Source organism: Triturus cristatus, chromosome 5_2 (assembly GCF_964204655.1).
Source record: "Triturus cristatus chromosome 5_2, aTriCri1.1, whole genome shotgun sequence".
Lineage (NCBI taxonomy): Eukaryota > Metazoa > Chordata > Amphibia > Caudata > Salamandridae > Triturus > Triturus cristatus.
The window spans coordinates 363581923-363601617 of NC_140588.1; the positions used below are offsets into that span (position 1 = coordinate 363581923).

Below are 19695 nucleotides of genomic sequence, written 5' to 3' on the forward strand. Positions count from 1 at the left end.
CACGAGAGGGGGGGGGTTAGAGGGGGCTCCTTTGCCATTAAATAACATCTGAATATATTCAATGTGAAGAAAACAAAAAATAGGACACCAAGTAAAGCAAACAGAGGCGAAAAACGGGTGCACTTAAACAAAATAAAGGCCTGATCCACTCTAAACCTGCTTCTTAATTCCCTTATCAGTCCATATTACCATTATTTCATTTTATTTTGGGAATTTCACACTCGTTGAGGGTAGGGCCTACAACCACTAAGTGAGTGTTATTCCCAATATATTTGCAGTGTATTCCCTAGTGTTGCAAAATAAAGATAGTTCATCAATAAGGTATAAATGTAATAATCTTAGTTTTATTTTCCTTTTGTCAGTCTTGCAAAGATCATCAGTAATACTTAATTTAAATCCGAATACATATCCAGTATATCATTATATATATATATCTCCACACAATGCCTCCCTTCAACTCAGAGTGGCGCGCCGACACCGGATGAAATTGGTAAAATGCTTTTAATATCATACACGAAGCCTTTCAGGTCATATACACCCAACGCGTTTCTCCTCTTTCAAGGCTTGATCACGGGTGGAGAAGTTTCTGCCTTTGACTCACTGCGTGATATTCACCACTGCCTTTATGTCTTTTTGCAGAATGAACTACAAACAGGTGAGTTCGTTTTTTCTTTTCCTTAAACGTAGCATGGCAAAACTTTATTAACACTCCTTGCACAGTTGCTACTCAATGTTTAAAATAAAGAATGTTTGTAGATGCAAGATTCCTTTAAAACCTGTTATTGTGCATCGGAGCACTTTCTGTGGGATATATATATATATATATATATATATATATATATATATATATATATATATATATATATATATATATATATATATATATCTATAGAGAGAGAGAGAGAGAGAGAGCGAGAGAGAGAGAGAGAGAGAGAGAGAACAGTTCCAAATAAAACTAAGGTTATTAACGTAATACCTCATTGATGGATTATTTTTTATTTTGCATCACTAGGGAATATACAGCAAATATACTGGGAATAACACACTCTATTTAATAAAATTAACAAAACCATTTACTGTAGTGTTACGGTCATGCCGGAGGCAAAGATGGCGCCTGAGGATGGGGCTTACAATGGAAGGGCATCAGTACTCTTCATGCCCAAGTCCAAGGTTTCCACACCCCAGTCCTTACAAGCACTACGAACAATGCTGAAGAAGGTGTAACGTACAGCGTGGTAAGGACAAGGGCGACATAAATTGGCAAAATAATATTAAATTGCACACAGATGTGTACCATGCGGACAAGGGCAGAGTTAACTGTCATATTATTCTTTGGTATTGCTATGGCCGAGAGCGCAATTTAAGATGAGGCTCACACGAGTAGAGATTTTAAAATCTATTGAAACAAGACCAGAAAACAGATTTCCCAGCAAGATGATTTTACTTCCAGTTAAGTAGTAATTACTTGTTAACCCCTGGAACGTTTCTCAATTAGAGCTGGAAATGTTATTTTTAAACCACATACAGTTATCTCTTACCGTAAGTGCTCCAACAGTTCATAAACTTTTTCAGGAATAATGAAGCCAGTAACTGTGCACAGATAAGCTTGATCCAGTATTGTGCTAGGATCGGGACAGCCATATGTAGATATAAAACTATCTGCGTGATTATTGCTGAAAAGAAATTAAAGTGAAAAAGTATTGTTTGTACCATTAGTTCTAAGAGATGGGAAATGAAAAAAGACAACAATAGTTCATGCACATTTATTCTATTCTATTAGCTTCTTAGCCTGCTCAAGGATGATCCCACTATTAACCCAATAAAACAGAAAACTCAAAGTTGCAGAACTAAAATTAAGCGAGCAATAACGAACACGAGTCCTCACTGAATATTAAAAAACGAAGGAAATCACAAGCTAGTTTGCAAGAGAACATGGTCACCAAATTACTAACAACAGAAACAGGCATAGATTATCATAGATCTATAGCAAATGCTCTGCAGTATGGAATGAACTTAATGCAGAATGAACTGTTTTTGTTACTGTCTGCATAGTGAACACAAGTAGGCCTGTTGCTTTCAGATTCTCTAAAAATCTGAAATGGGCAATACTGATGGTGCCAAGCTCTATATACAACTGGAGAGCACACTCATGTCGCCGCAGGTTAGTACAGGTTTCCTGTGCTAAACAGGACAATATTACAAATAATCCCAAGGCTCTAATCATCTCAATGAGAATTATAGGTTAACATAGGCCCAAACCATAAATGCTCTGACCAAGGAAGCCAGGGTGGGGAAACTGCATGAGACCCCCCTCTCTTATTTCAAGAGATGACAATTTTGCAAATTTAGCAAATAGAACATCTTTTCTCTGGGATGCACTGCATCTCATAAGACATGTTATTAGCCTTTAATGGTATAGAGTCAGCATTTCTCATCAAATAGGGCTCCTATATCGTTTGTGCCAAAATGGAGAACACAGACGTCTTGAGCCAAAAAACGTCGTAATATTAATGATGAATTTGACTACTGGTGTGTGAAGTAATAATTTAACAGATAAGAAGGGTAAAGTCGTGAAACTACATCATTGACGAATACGGTCAAAATTCTGCATTCCAAAAACCAGTGGGGGAGTTAGAGCCGCTGCTGGTAAAACAGCACTGCCCTGCAGCTCCGCACAACAATTTCTCACTGTTGGAAATTTCGTGCTGTGTTTGGGACTTCTGGTAGCGATGAAACACAAGAGCACGGCTGCCTAGGGCAGTGTCCCAGAGTTACAGCAGGGAATTCCTGCTCTGGCTAGGTCTCGCTTCAGTAATCATTTTGTCGAATAAACAGGTAAGCTAATGATGCATATCCTTTATATTTTCTGCCCTATAAGAATTTTGAAAACACTATTTTTATTTTCATGGCCTTCTTTTCTTTTTCATAGGGAAAAATCTCCATACTCCCAACAAGCTCCTCTTTCCACTAGAAGTCTCCTGTTGCTTCTGAACACATTCCCTGCTCCTTATGCCCCATCCATCCTCCCAGCTGCCCCTAAATCCCTCCTTCACTTCTTCCTGCGCAGGATATGATTCATGGGGGTCCCCGTCCGTATAGCCCAATCCTAGTCCCTCTTACCGCCCTTCTGCTACCCCCATTTCTACCACATTCATCACTTTAACTGTGCCCATGCTCAGATTGCCCACTGTAGTTTATGTTGATGCTCCCGTGACTTTTCTTTTGTTTTAAAATTGAAGGCTCTGTGGTCCTCGACCTTTCTGGTTGTGCATTGCCCACATTGTATTTTGTGAGGGGTGCACTCATTTTTTTTCTTTAAGTACTAAAAAAGAAATCTGATTTTCAAATGTTTAGCTCTTGAATTATGTTGCCTTTATTGTACTAAATTTTAGGCACAAATATTTTTGTACTTTTTTTTCCCAGCAAAGCGATAGTTAGCAGCAAAGGCTTATTACTTGTAAATATAGTTCTTCACCATATGTATCATTGTAGACTCCATAAACGCACAGACAAAATGTATGATCCGGAACCTTGAACACATTTTACAAAGAAAAACATGTTTCCAAAAAGAAATAAAAGAGAGAATCACAAACAATGTTCACTTTTGTTCCATGTACTACGTTACCAAGCAGACTGGGAAAAAGGGAAGAATAGGTGCAAAGTTATCAAATTAATAGGGACGAATGGTGACCCAAATCTTAACTTCTCCAGTTTAACTCCCATATGAAGATATGGGATCAGATACAGAAAGACACAGCTGCATGGAGTTACAACAAATTTACTATAAACATTGATTCCACTTTCATCTGTATGAATTTTCAAATTTGATTTCATTCAATCCACTGTTTTTGTTTCGCATTTTTAAGTACAAATGCGTTAGTAGCTGGACAGGAATATGGCAGAGGTGTGTGGGCTTCAAAATGTGTACATGAATGTAGAGTCTTATTGGCTAACGATGGATGATGAGTTTGCTCTGTCTCTCACGTTGTAAGGTTCACAGACCAGCACAAAATATCTAAACATTTTTGGAATACAAATCCTGGGGTCATTCGGATTCCCTCACTCTCCTGGGAGGGATGAGGTGAACCACAGAGCTCTGGAAAATATTGAGAAATACCTGCATTTAGCACAATAAGGACTGAAAGTCTGAATACTTAGGGGAGGGGATTGCATAATGTTCCACTACCCTACATTCTTACTCTAGCTACGTCTTGACACTTGCCAAGCGCTTTCACATCCCTTGAATGGGAGAGAGAGATGTGCTTCGCAGAGCCAGCTGGTCCGCTGGCTGCAGTGCCTTCTAGTGGGCGTAGGGACGCACCGCGATCAAAGATGATAATGGTCCCTAGTCATATAAGGAGCACCAAAGTGGTCCCATGACTGGAAGGGGATCTAAAAAGTAAACCATTTACAAGCGTTTTGCTTAAGCATACATAACACGGTCCCAAAATACCTTTAGATTGCAGAAAAAAGCATTCTAACAGGCTGAGAAACAAGAGAAACAAATAAGACCACTTAACTGGCTGCTGAGCAGCGAAGAAAGAGGTAGTACAAGCAGCGCCAGAGGACTATGTTGGGACCATGCTGTGGACATTAAAGAAGGCCTTATGAACTGTCTTGTTTTCCCTGAAGTTCATGGGAAAAGTAGTTTTGAGATATTTAAAGTGGCTGCTGTTTTTAAAATGGTGTATATTAAAGTGAAGGAAGAAAGGATAATCCTCGCCCCTGGTCCTGACATATAATTGTCAAAGAGGAGAGCATACTATGTGGCGCCAGAAGTTGCATTTTCATTTGAACTTTCCATACGAAATTTGGAGAGACAACATAAAAACCACCACCCAAATACATGTACGTTTGCTAATAGTGCAGTCTTACCTGGTATGCACTGCTGCAGTCTGTGCCCAGTTGGTACTTGTTAGACCTGGTACCATTGGCGTGAGTTTACCTTCCATTTTGCACTGATTGCCTCCTCTGTTTTTGATATGTTTTGCTGGTTTAGATGCTTTGGGCACTGTGCCACTGCTTTTCAGTGCCACAGTGCAAGTGCTCTCTATGTTAAATTTATGTATTGATTAGTGACTCCATGATTGGGTTATTTGATTTACTTGTCAGACCCTAGTACAGTGCACCATGTGTGCCCAGGGCTTGTAAATCAAATGCTGCTGGTGGGCTTGCAGCACTGGTTGTGCCACTCACATAAGCAGCCTGTAAAGTGTGTCTCAGGCCTGCCATTGCAGTGCCTGTGTGCAGTCTAGTACTGCCATGTCGACTTGGTAAGTGCACCCACTTGCCAGTCCCCAAACCTTCCCTTTTCTTCATATCATTCACCCCTAAGGTAGGCCCAAGGGCAGGGTGCATTGTAAGCATAAGGTAGGACATGCCCTGGTGTGTGTGGCATGTCCTAATAGTGAATTATAGCCATTTTCGTTTTTCACTATTGCAAGGCAACCAGTCCCCATAGGCCAGAATGGGCAGTTTGATTATAACACCTTATAATTCTAACTGACCCAGGGAACATGGAGAAATTCAAGTTTAGTATGCCTGAACTCGGAATGATAAAATACATCTTTTAGTGAAGTTGGTTTTTAGCATTCTGTGTTTGAAAATACCACTTTTAGAAAGTAGGTATTTTTTTTACCTAACCATCCAGCCTTCCTCTGCTAGCTTGTGTATTGTGTGTCTGGTTTTGTGAGTGACAGGGGCTGGGGGATTTCAGGAGACAGGGTGAGTCAGCACGGGGCTGAATAGACCTATCTGCGTGTAGAGTGTTGGGAGGGGATAGCACCTGGGTCTGAATAGGGCTGTGCCCGCCTTTCACAATGCTGGCTCCTCCTCCTGTGGTGCGTCTGATGTTCCTGGCCCACACTGTCAACGGAAAGAAGGAGTCCTGTAAACAAAGTGCTCCAGGACTGTACAGAACTGGTTTGGACTAGGTACAGGCCCCTCTGCCTTCAGAGGACAAAGGATTTAGTAGTATAAATATGGGGACCCAGACCCCAAGACTTTAGATCACTTCTGGAACAACAAGACAAACCTCTGCCAAGGAGAAGCGCCAAAGGAAGCTGTAGGACTTGGACTGCCCCCCTGCCAGTGTGCTGTGTTGGCCTACAGTGGTGTATTCAGTGTCAAGGAGAAGAGAAGGAACTTTTAAAGAACTTTCATCATCTTGCAGAATATTATTCCAAGGGCTTGATTTGAGCTTGCCTCCTGACCCAAGTCTCAGGGAAACCAGACTTCACCCCTTCTGTTTGCCTCCATCTGGAGCTTGCTATTCTAGCTGCTACAGAAGGAATTTTGCAACACCGATGCCGGCGAGCAACGTATTTTGCATCGAAGCCCTGAGCGCTGCTCCAGCTTGCAACGTAGACCTGACGCCGGCCGCCATGCCACATCGACGCCAGTGAACGACATCGTAAGCCTGCCATAGCCGTGAGCGCTGCTCCAACTTGCGACTCTGGCCCGATGCCTGCTGCTGTGCCGCATCGACTCCAAAGCCGACATCATCGCAGAGCCGATCGTCGATGTGGGTGGTCAAGAATCCATCGACATCGTGACATCGTACGGAACCGTGGTTTCGGCGCCATTGTGACATCACCTCCTCTTCGGTCAGGAACCAACGCCTTCCCTGCCTGCGCAAAGCATCCAGGTCCCGAGGCATCATCTCCCCCGAAGCAAGGAACCAACGCCACAACGCGCCAACGACGCCGCACCTTCCCGGCGCCGTGAGCTGCCTTTGTTTTCGATTTTCCAAGGTACTGTTCTTTGTGGGTCTGTTTCGACTCCGGGTCCGACGCCGCGCACCTCGCGGTCGGCGCCGTACTTTGGGATTTCTTTGACCTTGACGTCGTGATAACTCCAGTTGAGGGTTATCTGTTGCTAAAGACTGTTTTTAAGTGAATAACCTATTTTTGAACTATTTCTACCATCTTGAAGAATTATTATTGATTACAGTATTGTGGATTTTTGTCGTTTATGGTCTTGTGATAAGTCTATATAAAGAATAATTATTTTTGTAATACAACCTGTGTGGTGTCAATCTGTAGTATTGTCACTGTATTACTGTATGTGTTCACAAATGCTTTACACACTGCCTCTGAGATAAGCCTGTCTGCTCGTGCCAAGGTACCAAGGGGGTGAGCAGGGGTTATCCAGTAGTGTAATCCCTTTTCCCTGACTTAGAAGCAAGGGTCTCTATTTGGTCAAAGGTACCTACCTCTGCCAACTAGAGACCCACAGTTCTAGCATTGGTGGTCAGCGGTGAGGATTTGGACTTGCATTTGTGACTCATATACAGTGATTGGTGTACACTACTAGTGAGTGCAGACCAAACGCGATCACTACTTTTTGGTAGAATATTTTTCCCTTGGACTGTTATTTTTCCTGAGAACTGCCAATTCTTACTGCCATGAGTAGACCAGCATCTGTTGCATCTATGGATCTAGATTTTGAGGAAGAGAGGTTGGAAACCTACACTTTGAAACAGCTCAAGCATCTCTGCAAGAAATTGAAAGTTGCTACACCAGGCATTTCCAAAGAGGATTACTACCAAAAGGCGCTGAGGGCCTGGGTAGAAGCAAGAAATGCCCCTGAGTTGGTGGTGGAGCCAGCTGGGGATGCAGATGGGCAACTGGATAGGCCAGAGTTTCCAGCCAGGGGAGGGGTACCGTCCCCACCTGGCAGTAGCATCTCTTCCAAAGACCTGTCCCCCAGAGAGCTGGAAGACAGGGAGAGAAATAGGGTGCACAAACTGGAGATGGCTAAGATTAAGATGGAGAGTCAGAGGGAAATAGAGAATACCAAGTTGTCCTTGGAGAGAATTGGGAGAATGGAGCATGAGAGGATGTTGAGGGAGTTAGCGATCAAGGCAAGGGGCTTAGAGATCAATCCCTCTGGTGGCAGCGTACCACCTGTGCCTTCAGAAGGCAGGGTATATATCCCCAAGGATGTCATCAAAGATTTCCATAAGCATGAAGATATTGGGCAGTGGTTTGCAGCCTATGAGATAGCAATGTTGGCCCACCGGGTCCCTGAGAAGGATTGGGGAGTGGGGTTGTGGGGCCGCTTTGTGCGTGAAGGGAGGGATACCTTGTTAGACCTACCCAGTGAGAATAGGATGTATTATACTCGCATGAAGGAAGCCCTGATGACAAGGTATGGTTTGACCCCAGAACTCTATAGACAGAGGTTCAGGAGTTGCAAGAAGCAGGTGGCAACCACTTGGGTAGAATATGTATCTTTCTTTTGCAGAGCTATGGATGGTTGGGTGAAGGGTAGCAAAGTGGATACTTTTGAAGTGCTCTAGGATTTTTTTGCATGGGAGTACTTGTCTGCGAATTGTTTTCCAGAGCTACGCAAGCACCTTATTGATAGCAAGTTAACTAACCCTAGGAAACTTGCCGACTGCTGGGTCAGTACCAGGGTCCGCAAGGGTAATGTGGGAGACTCAGCCAAAGGTGGGCAGGGTCCCCAGCAGAAGAGTGGGGGGGGGGGCAAGGGTAAACAGAGGGAATTCCAGAAAGGGCCCCAAAGTAATTCCCAAGGGAACCAAGGGAAGGGTTTCCAGCCACCCCCTGAGAAGAAGCAAGAGGCTCAACAGGTAAACCTGTTCAGAGGGGCCCCTACAAGTGCTTTACGTGTGGTCAGGTGGACCACCGTTGGTATGATGCACAGTGTCCCATGAAGGATTCCAAAGCACCACCCCGTGCACCACCCCGTCAGATGGCGAGTGTAGCCCTGGGAGGGGAGGAGATGGGTGCCCAAGGTGAGTGGGGTCCCGCAGAAATGTCCCTGGTCTCTTTAGGAGACTTTGAGATGGTCCCTAAGACCCAGCTGCCTGATAACACTAAGAAATACAGGCAGTGGGTGACCATCAATGGCCATAGGGTGGAGGCTCTGAGGGACACCGGTACTAGTGTGACAGCTGTCAGTTGCCAGTTGGTGTCCAAGTAGCAGGTTATCCCTCATGCATTCTTCCCTGTAGTTTCCGTGGACAACTCGCAGAGCTAGTGTGAGGTGGCTAAAGTTTCCTTTGAGTGGGGGGAGGGGTCTCTGGTACTCTTCAAGTAGCTGTGAGGCCAGCCATGCCGGTGGATTGTCTGTTGGGCAATGATTTAGAGCACTCCCCTTGGGCTAAGCTGGAGAGGAAGTCTCATTTGGAGATGTTGGGTCTGCCTGAGTGGGTGTGTGTGACCACTCGGTCTATGGCAGCCAGTAAGGGTGTTCAAGAGATCCTGAAATGAAATGAAATGAAATAAAATGAGGATTTATAGAGCGCGATAGCTACCCTGAGGCGTCCTAGCGCTGGCAGACAGGTGTGTGACGGAAAATTAAAATTAATCAGTTTTGTTAAAAAGCAGAGTTTTCAACTGTTTACGAAAGGGGAGCAAATTGGGTTCGGATCGGAGATGAAGGGGCAGGGCGTTCCATAGTTTGGCCGAATTGTAGGAGAACAATCGGCCTCCACATCTGACTCTTGTGATCCTGGGGATAGTGGCAAGGAAAGAGGAAGTAGATCTGAGGTGTCTGTTTGGTATATAGGGAGTAGCCAGTGGATGATTTATGGGGGCACCGGCTTTCCAGTAGGCTCGATGAAAGATGCATAGACTCTTAAATTCAATTCTTTGCTTTACTGGAAGCCAGTGAAGGTCTTTCAATCCGGGTTTAATTGAGAGTCGGCGGGGGGTCTGGAGGAGAGTGCGGGCAGCGCAATTTTGTATGACCTGGAGTTTGTGTAGAGTGGCCTGAGGGGCTCCCAGGTAGAGGGCATTCCCAAAATCGAGGCGAGACAAGATCAGACCTTGGATCATGGTCTGTCTTGCCTGAAAAGGTAGTAGAGGGAGGATTTTCCGAATGAGCCTGAGCAGGCCAAAACACGAAGCTGAGAGTTTGGTTGCTTGGCTGCTGAAGCTAAGAGACTTGTCGAGCCAGATGCCAAGGCTTTTAATGGAGTCCTTGTTTAAGGGGGCGGTCCCAAGGCAAGTGGGCCATAGGTGGTCGATGGTAGGGCTGGGGGGGTTACCCAGGAGCATTAGCTCGGTCTTGTCTCCGTTCAATTTGAGACAAGATGATGTCATCCATAGATGCACTGCTTCCAGACAATCTCTCATATGATTGGGAGAGGAGTGAGGATGGTTGAGGGCTACGACTAGCTGAGTGTCGTCTGCATATGTAATTATTTTTATTCCGAAGGGGCGTACAATCTCAGCTAGGGGGCTCATGTACACGTTAAAAAGTGTAGGGCTCAGAGAAGAGCCCTGTGGCACTCCGCATCCGAGCGGCCTGCTAGGGGAGATGGTTTCACCCTCAAAGACCCTGAATGAACGGCCTGATAAGAAGGAGTTGAGCCAGTCCAGGGCATTCTCGGAGATTCCTAGGTTCGCGAGTCTTTGCAGTAAGATGGTATGATTTACAGTGTCAAAGGCAGCACTTAGGTCAAGGAGGATGATGGCGGCAGATCCTCCTTGGTCCATGATCTTCCTTGCCTCTTCTGTAACTGCAATGAGGGCGGTCTCGGTCCCATACATGGGGCGGAATCCCGTCTGGGAGGGATCGAGTAAATGGTTGTTTTCCAGGAATTCAACCAGAGTGCTGTTGACGTGTTTGTCAAGGATCTTGCTTAGCCATGGTAGTAAAGAGATTGGCCGATAGTTCGCTGGATTATCTGGGTCCAGGTTGGATTTTTTTAGGAGGGCTTTCACCATAGCCTGCTTCCAGGGGGGTGGAACAGTCCCGGTGGTCAGCGAGGAATTAAGTAGATTGAGAGTGGTTGGTAAAATATGATTAATTACTGTCAGCAAGTTGCATGGGGGTGCTGGGTCATTGGGGGAGCCGGATTTGACCTGACGCATGATAGTTTCAAGCGAGGTGGAGTCAAGAGGTGGAAGGTTCCTGAGAGTTAGTGAGGTACAGGATTCCGGCTCACCCTGCTTGGCGGGTGGAATGGGGGGTTGAATGGGGGGGAAGGAGGTGTAGATGGTTTGTATTTTTTGGAAGAAGAAGTCAGCCAGGTTATTACAGCGGGTTTGTGAGTTGAGGGGGTTGGGGGGTTTGTCCGGCAGTTTAAGGAGGGTTTTCGCGATTTTGTATAGTTCCTTGGGTTTGGAAGGCTCCTGGAGCCTGAAAGTATGGCTCAGGAACCTGCCTTAAAGAGAAGAGGTAGGCAGCATGGGAAACCAGCCCCCATTGTTCCCACTGTCCAGGAGGAGGCAAACCTTGAGGGGGGGTGCCCTGGAACCTACAGGGGAGCAAGTTGCTGAACTGGGGGACCTGCCTGAGCTGACCTATTGGCAGCAAGAAGGAGGACCCACCAGGGAGGAATTTTGTGCAGAACAGAGGAAGTGCCCTTCTCTTGAGGGTTTGCGGCAACAGGCCACAAAACAGGCAGCAGGTGATCAGTCTGGATCACATTGGATCTACTGGGAGAACGACCTCCTGTATAGCGAGCCTACGGTTGCTGAGCCTGGGTAAGCCTGTGTGCTGGTGGTACCCTAGTGCTTCAGAGCCTTTCTACTGGGTCTGGCTCATGATGTTCCTTTAGCTGGACATCTGGGGCAGGACAAGAACTTTGAAAGGCTTGTCACCCACCTTCATTGGCCCCAAATGCGGAAGAGTTCAGACACTCATTTTAGGACATGTCAAACTTGCCAGGCTAGTGGGAAAAGTGGGAGGAAGCAAAAGGCTCCTCTCCAACCTTTCCCTGTAGTCAGTACCCCCTTTGAACGGGTGGGCATTGACATTGTGGGGCCACTGGACCCCAAGACAGCCATGGGCAACAGGTTTATCCTGGTCTTGGTGGACCATGCTACACGGAAGCCATCCCGCTCAGGAAAGGGACGGCCCCCGTGGTGGGACGTGCACTGATGGGGATTTTCTGCCGTGTGGGGTTCCCCAGAGATGTGGTGTCAGACCGTGATACCAACTTCATATCTAAATATATGAAGTCCCTATGGCAGGAGTGCGGTGTTACCTACAATTTCACCGCTCCTTACCACTCCAAGGTAATGGGCTGGTTGAGAGGTTCAAAGGACCCTTAAAGGCATGATTATGGGTCTTGAGGAACCTATGAAGCGTAAGTGGGATGCCCTCTTGCCATGCCTTCGTTTTGCTTACCGTGATGTGTCACATAAGTCCTTAGGGTTCAGTCCCTTTGAGCTGTTGTATGGACACCTGGTAAGAGGACCTTTGAGTTTGGTCAAAGAAGGCTGGGAGCAATCTCCCAGGAAACCTCCCCAGCTTGTATACAGTTACATGCTGGCCTTCAGGAACCAGACTCGGCGATTCAGACAGCTCGCTCAGGCGAATCTGGAAGCCAGCCAGGAGGAGCTCAAGCAGTGGTACGATCAGAATGCCACTCTGATTGAGCCTCAACCTGGACAGAAAGTTTGGGTCATGGCCCCCTGTAGAGCCTTGTGCGCTCCAGGACAGGTGGACCGGACCATATGAGGTGGTGGAGCGCAAGAGTGATGTCACCTACCTGCTGAACTTGCGGTCTCCTAGGATCCCTTTGCGGGTCCTGCATGTTAACCGCCTGAAGCCCCACTTAAAAAAAAGGTCCGAAGTGGGCATGCACCTAGTGACAGATCATGGAATGGAGGAGAAGACCGAGCTACTTCCTGACCTCCTGTCTGCAACCAAGCAAGATGGGTCAGTGGATGGTGTCAGTCTCTCTGCCTCACTGACCCCTGATCAGCAGCAAGATTGTCGCCAACTGTTGGGACAATTCTCTGATTTGTTTTCCCTGGTTCCTGGTGTTACTTAGTGGTGCGTCCATGATGTGGACACTGGGGACAGTCCTCCTGTGAAGCACAAGGCTTAGACAGTGACTGACAAGGTCAGAGCTTACATCAAGGAGGAAGTCTCCAAGTTGTTTGCCTTAGGGGCGATTGATTCCTCTAACAGTCCTTGGGCCAGCCCAGTGGTCTTGGTCCCAAAGGCTGCCGCGCCTGGTGCCACACCCGAACTCTGGTTCTGTGTGGACTACCAAGGACTCAATTCAGTCACCAGGACTGAAGGGCACCCCATCCCCAGAGCTGATGAGCTCATTGATTGGTTAGGGGCTGCACGGTACCTCAGCACGTTTGATTTGACGTCTGGGTACTGGAAGATCGCCTTAACTGATGGGGCCAAAGAGAGGTCAGCATTCTCCACACTAGATGGGCACTACCAATTTCGGGTTATGCCCTTTGGGCTGAAGAATGCCCCTGCCACCTTTCAGAGGTTCGTAAACCAGGTGTTGGCTGGACTGGAGGATTTCAGTGCCGCCTACCTGGATGACATTGCAGTGTTCAGCAGCAGTTGGGAAGAACATCTGTGCCACCTCTGGGAAGTGTTGATGGCACTGCGAAAGGCAGGCCTCACGATCAAGGCGAGTAGGTGACAGATCGGGCAGGGTTCCGTGGTGTACTTGGGGCACCAGGTGGGGAGCGACCAGGTGGCGCCCCTACAGCCCAAGATTGATACCATCCTGGCATGGGAACCCCCAAAGACTCAGACACAGATGAGAGCCTTTTTATGACTCACGGGGTACTAAAGGAGGTTTGTCAAAGGGTATGGAAACATTGATGCACCCTTGACTGAGATGACTTCCAGGAAGCAGCCCAAAAAAGTGATCTGGACTGACACCCGTCAGAAGGCTTTTGACGCCCTGAAGACTGCCATGTGCACAGCTCCCGTGCTTCAGGCGCCCAACTTCTCCAAGGAATTCATTGTTCAAACAGACGCTTCGGAGCATGGTGTGGGGGCTGTTCTATCACAGATTAATGAGGAGGGCCTAGACCAACCTGTAGCCTTCATCAGTAGGAGGTTACTTCCACAGGAACAGAGGTGGAGTGCAATTGAGCGTGAGGCATTTGCTGTGGTCTGGGCACTGAAGAAGTTGAGACCATACCTGTTTGGGACTCATTTCCGGGTTCAGACAGACCACAGTTCCCTCAGATGGTTAATGCAGATGAGGGGTGAGAACCCAAAGTAGTTGAGGTGGTCCATTTCCCTACAGGGGATGGACTTTACGGTGGAACACCGCCCTGGTACAGAACACGCCAATGCTGATGGTCTGTCCAGATTTTTCCACCTTAGTGAAGAGAACTCCCAAGGGGAAGGGTAGTTCTCCCCACATTTCAGCTAGAGGGGATACGTGTTAGACCTGGTACCATTGGCGTGAGTCTCCCTTCCATTTTGTACTGATTGCCTGCTCTGTTTTTGATATGTTTTGCTGGTTTAGATGCTTTGGGCTCTGTGCCACTGCTATTCAATGCCACAGTGCAAGTGCTCCCTATGTTAAATTGATGTATTGATTAGTGACACCATGATTGGGTTATTTGATTTACTTGTCAGACCCTAGTACAGTGCACCATGTGTGCCCAGGGCTTGTAAATCAAATGCTGCTGGTGGGCTTGCAGCACTGGTTGTGCCACTCACATAAGCAGCCTGTAAAGTGTGTCTCAGGCCTGCCATTGCAGTGCCTGTGTGCAGTCTAGTACTGCCATGTCGACTTGGTAAGTGCACCCACTTGCCAGTCCCCAAACCTTCCCTTTTCTTCATATCATTCACCCCTAAGGTAGGCCCAAGGGCAGGGTGCATTGTAAGCATAAGGTAGGACATGCCCTGGTGTGTGTGGCATGTCCTAATAGTGAATTATAGCCATTTTCGTTTTTCACTATTGCAAGGCAACCAGTCCCCATAGGCCAGAATGGGCAGTTTGATTATAACACCTTATAATTCTAACTGACCCAGGGAACATGGAGAAATTCAAGTTTAGTATGCCTGAACTCAGAATGATAAAATACATCTTTTAGTGAAGTTGGTTTTTAACATTCTGTGTTTGAAAATACCACTTTTAGAAAGTAGGTATTTTTTTTACCTAACCATCCAGCCTTCCTCTGCTAGCTTGTGTATTGTGTGTCTGGTTTTGTGAGTGACAGGGGCTGGGGGATTTCAGGAGACAGGGTGAGTCAGCACGGGGCTGAATAGACCTATCTGCGTGTAGAGTGTTGGGAGGGGATAGCACCTGGGTCTGAATAGGGCTGTGCCCGCCTTTCACAATGCTGGCTCCTCCTCCTGTGGTGCGTCTGATGTTCCTGGCCCACACTGTCAACGGAAAGAAGGAGTCCTGTAAACAAAGTGCTCCAGGACTGTACAGAACTGGTTTGGACTAGGTACAGGCCCCTCTGCCTTCAGAGGACAAAGGATTTAGTAGTATAAATATGGGGACCCAGACCCCAAGACTTTAGATCACTTCTGGAACAACAAGACAAACCTCTGCCAAGGAGAAGCGCCAAAGGAAGCTGTAGGACTTGGACTGCCCCCCTGCCAGTGTGCTGTGTTGGCCTACAGTGGTGTATTCAGTGTCAAGGAGAAGAGAAGGAACTTTTAAAGAACTTTCATCATCTTGCAGAATATTACTCCAAGGGCTTGATTTGAGCTTGCCTCCTGACCCAAGTCTCAGGGAAACCAGACTTCACCCCTTCTGTTTGCCTCCATCTGGAGCTTGCTATTCTAGCTGCTACAGAAGGAATTTTGCAACACCGATGCCGGCGAGCAACGTATTTTGCATCGAAGCCCTGAGCGCTGCTCCAGCTTGCAACGTAGACCTGACGCCGGCCGCCATGCCACATCGACGCCAGTGAACGACATCGTAAGCCTGCCATAGCCGTGAGCGCTGCTCCAACTTGCGACTCTGGCCCGATGCCTGCTGCTGTGCCGCATCGACTCCAAAGCCGACATCATCGCAGAGCCGATCGTCGATGTGGGTGGTCAAGAATCCATCGACATCGTGACATCGTACGGAACCGTGGTTTCGGCGCCATTGTGACATCACCTCCTCTTCGGTCAGGAACCAACGCCTTCCCTGCCTGCGCAAAGCATCCAGGTCCCGAGGCATCATCTCCCCCGAAGCAAGGAACCAACGCCACAATGCGCCAACGACGCCGCACCTTCCCGGCGCCGTGAGCTGCCTTTGTTTTCGATTTTCCAAGGTACTGTTCTTTGTGGGTCTGTTTCGACTCCGGGTCCGACGCCGCGCACCTCGCGGTCGGCGCCGTACTTTGGGATTTCTTTGACCTTGACGTCGTGATAACTCCAGTTGAGGGTTATCTGTTGCTAAAGACTGTTTTTAAGTGAATAACCTATTTTTGAACTATTTCTACCATCTTGAAGAATTATTATTGATTACAGTATTGTGGATTTTTGTCGTTTATGGTCTTGTGATAAGTCTATATAAAGAATAATTATTTTTGTAATACAACCTGTGTGGTGTCAATCTGTAGTATTGTCACTGTATTACTGTATGTGTTCACAAATGCTTTACACACTGCCTCTGAGATAAGCCTGTCTGCTCGTGCCAAGGTACCAAGGGGGTGAGCAGGGGTTATCCAGTAGTGTAATCCCTTTTCCCTGACTTAGAAGCAAGGGTCTCTATTTGGTCAAAGGTACCTACCTCTGCCAACTAGAGACCCACAGTTCTAGCATTGGTGGTCAGCGGTGAGGATTTGGACTTGCATTTGTGACTCATATACAGTGATTGGTGTACACTACTAGTGAGTGCAGACCAAACGCGATCACTACTTTTTGGTAGAATATTTTTCCCTTGGACTGTTATTTTTCCTGAGAACTGCCAATTCTTACTGCCATGAGTAGACCAGCATCTGTTGCATCTATGGATCTAGATTTTGAGGAAGAGAGGTTGGAAACCTACACTTTGAAACAGCTCAAGCATCTCTGCAAGAAATTGAAAGTTGCTACACCAGGCATTTCCAAAGAGGATTACTACCAAAAGGCGCTGAGGGCCTGGGTAGAAGCAAGAAATGCCCCTGAGTTGGTGGTGGAGCCAGCTGGGGATGCAGATGGGCAACTGGATAGGCCAGAGTTTCCAGCCAGGGGAGGGGTACCGTCCCCACCTGGCAGTAGCATCTCTTCCAAAGACCTGTCCCCCAGAGAGCTGGAAGACAGGGAGAGAAATAGGGTGCACAAACTGGAGATGGCTAAGATTAAGATGGAGAGTCAGAGGGAAATAGAGAATACCAAGTTGTCCTTGGAGAGAATTGGGAGAATGGAGCATGAGAGGATGTTGAGGGAGTTAGCGATCAAGGCAAGGGGCTTAGAGATCAATCCCTCTGGTGGCAGCGTACCACCTGTGCCTTCAGAAGGCAGGGTATATATCCCCAAGGATGTCATCAAAGATTTCCATAAGCATGAAGATATTGGGCAGTGGTTTGCAGCCTATGAGATAGCAATGTTGGCCCACCGGGTCCCTGAGAAGGATTGGGGAGTGGGGTTGTGGGGCCGCTTTGTGCGTGAAGGGAGGGATACCTTGTTAGACCTACCCAGTGAGAATAGGATGTATTATACTCGCATGAAGGAAGCCCTGATGACAAGGTATGGTTTGACCCCAGAAATCTATAGACAGAGGTTCAGGAGTTGCAAGAAGCAGGTGGCAACCACTTGGGTAGAATATGTATCTTTCTTTTGCAGAGCTATGGATGGTTGGGTGAAGGGTAGCAAAGTGGATACTTTTGAAGTGCTCTAGGATTTGTTTGCATGGGAGTACTTGTCTGCGAATTGTTTTCCAGAGCTACGCAAGCACCTTATTGATAGCAAGTTAACTAACCCTAGGAAACTTGCCGACTGCTGGGTCAGTACCAGGGTCCGCAAGGGTAATGTGGGAGACTCAGCCAAAGGTGGGCAGGGTCCCCAGCAGAAGAGTGGGGGGGGGGGGCAAGGGTAAACAGAGGGAATTCCAGAAAGGGCCCCAAAGTAATTCCCAAGGGAACCAAGGGAAGGGTTTCCAGCCACCCCCTGAGAAGAAGCAAGAGGCTCAACAGGTAAACCTGTTCAGAGGGGCCCCTACAAGTGCTTTACGTGTGGTCAGGTGGACCACCGTTGGTATGATGCACAGTGTCCCATGAAGGATTCCAAAGCACCACCCCGTGCACCACCCCGTCAGATGGCGAGTGTAGCCCTGGGAGGGGAGGAGATGGGTGCCCAAGGTGAGTGGGGTCCCGCAGAAATGTCCCTGGTCTCTTTAGGAGACTTTGAGATGGTCCCTAAGACCCAGCTGCCTGATAACACTAAGAAATACAGGCAGTGGGTGACCATCAATGGCCATAGGGTGGAGGCTCTGAGGGACACCGGTACTAGTGTGACAGCTGTCAGTTGCCAGTTGGTGTCCAAGTAGCAGGTTATCCCTCATGCATTCTTCCCTGTAGTTTCCGTGGACAACTCGCAGAGCTAGTGTGAGGTGGCTAAAGTTTCCTTTGAGTGGGGGGAGGGGTCTCTGGTACTCTTCAAGTAGCTGTGAGGCCAGCCATGCCGGTGGATTGTCTGTTGGGCAATGATTTAGAGCACTCCCCTTGGGCTAAGCTGGAGAGGAAGTCTCATTTGGAGATGTTGGGTCTGCCTGAGTGGGTGTGTGTGACCACTCGGTCTATGGCAGCCAGTAAGGGTGTTCAAGAGATCCTGAAATGAAATGAAATGAAATAAAATGAGGATTTATAGAGCGCGATAGCTACCCTGAGGCGTCCTAGCGCTGGCAGACAGGTGTGTGACGGAAAATTAAAATTAATCAGTTTTGTTAAAAAGCAGAGTTTTCAACTGTTTACGAAAGGGGAGCAAATTGGGTTCGGATCGGAGATGAAGGGGCAGGGCGTTCCATAGTTTGGCCGAATTGTAGGAGAACAATCGGCCTCCACATCTGACTCTTGTGATCCTGGGGATAGTGGCAAGGAAAGAGGAAGTAGATCTGAGGTGTCTGTTTGGTATATAGGGAGTAGCCAGTGGATGATTTATGGGGGCACCGGCTTTCCAGTAGGCTCGATGAAAGATGCATAGACTCTTAAATTCAATTCTTTGCTTTACTGGAAGCCAGTGAAGGTCTTTCAATCCGGGTTTAATTGAGAGTCGGCGGGGGGTCTGGAGGAGAGTGCGGGCAGCGCAATTTTGTATGACCTGGAGTTTGTGTAGAGTGGCCTGAGGGGCTCCCAGGTAGAGGGCATTCCCAAAATCGAGGCGAGACAAGATCAGACCTTGGATCATGGTCTGTCTTGCCTGAAAAGGTAGTAGAGGGAGGATTTTCCGAATGAGCCTGAGCAGGCCAAAACACGAAGCTGAGAGTTTGGTTGCTTGGCTGCTGAAGCTAAGAGACTTGTCGAGCCAGATGCCAAGGCTTTTAATGGAGTCCTTGTTTAAGGGGGCGGTCCCAAGGCAAGTGGGCCATAGGTGGTCGATGGTAGGGCTGGGGGGGTTACCCAGGAGCATTAGCTCGGTCTTGTCTCCGTTCAATTTGAGACAAGATGATGTCATCCATAGATGCACTGCTTCCAGACAATCTCTCATATGATTGGGAGAGGAGTGAGGATGGTTGAGGGCTACGACTAGCTGAGTGTCGTCTGCATATGTAATTATTTTTATTCCGAAGGGGCGTACAATCTCAGCTAGGGGGCTCATGTACACGTTAAAAAGTGTAGGGCTCAGAGAAGAGCCCTGTGGCACTCCGCATCCGAGCGGCCTGCTAGGGGAGATGGTTTCACCCTCAAAGACCCTGAATGAACGGCCTGATAAGAAGGAGTTGAGCCAGTCCAGGGCATTCTCGGAGATTCCTAGGTTCGCGAGTCTTTGCAGTAAGATGGTATGATTTACAGTGTCAAAGGCAGCACTTAGGTCAAGGAGGATGATGGCGGCAGATCCTCCTTGGTCCATGATCTT

General features: G+C 47.6%; 1 protein-coding gene across 2 annotated transcripts in view; it reads right to left on the reverse strand.

Moving 5' to 3' along the window:
- Positions 1–19695, reverse strand: part of RPP40 (ribonuclease P/MRP subunit p40) — a 450868-nt gene that overhangs the window by 98153 nt on the left and 333020 nt on the right. For both annotated transcript variants that reach the window (XM_085607195.1, XM_085607196.1), the window contains exon 7: positions 1539–1673. In XM_085607195.1, coding sequence (XP_085463321.1) covers positions 1539–1673 — 135 coding nt within the window. The remainder of the gene's footprint in view (positions 1–1538; positions 1674–19695) is intronic.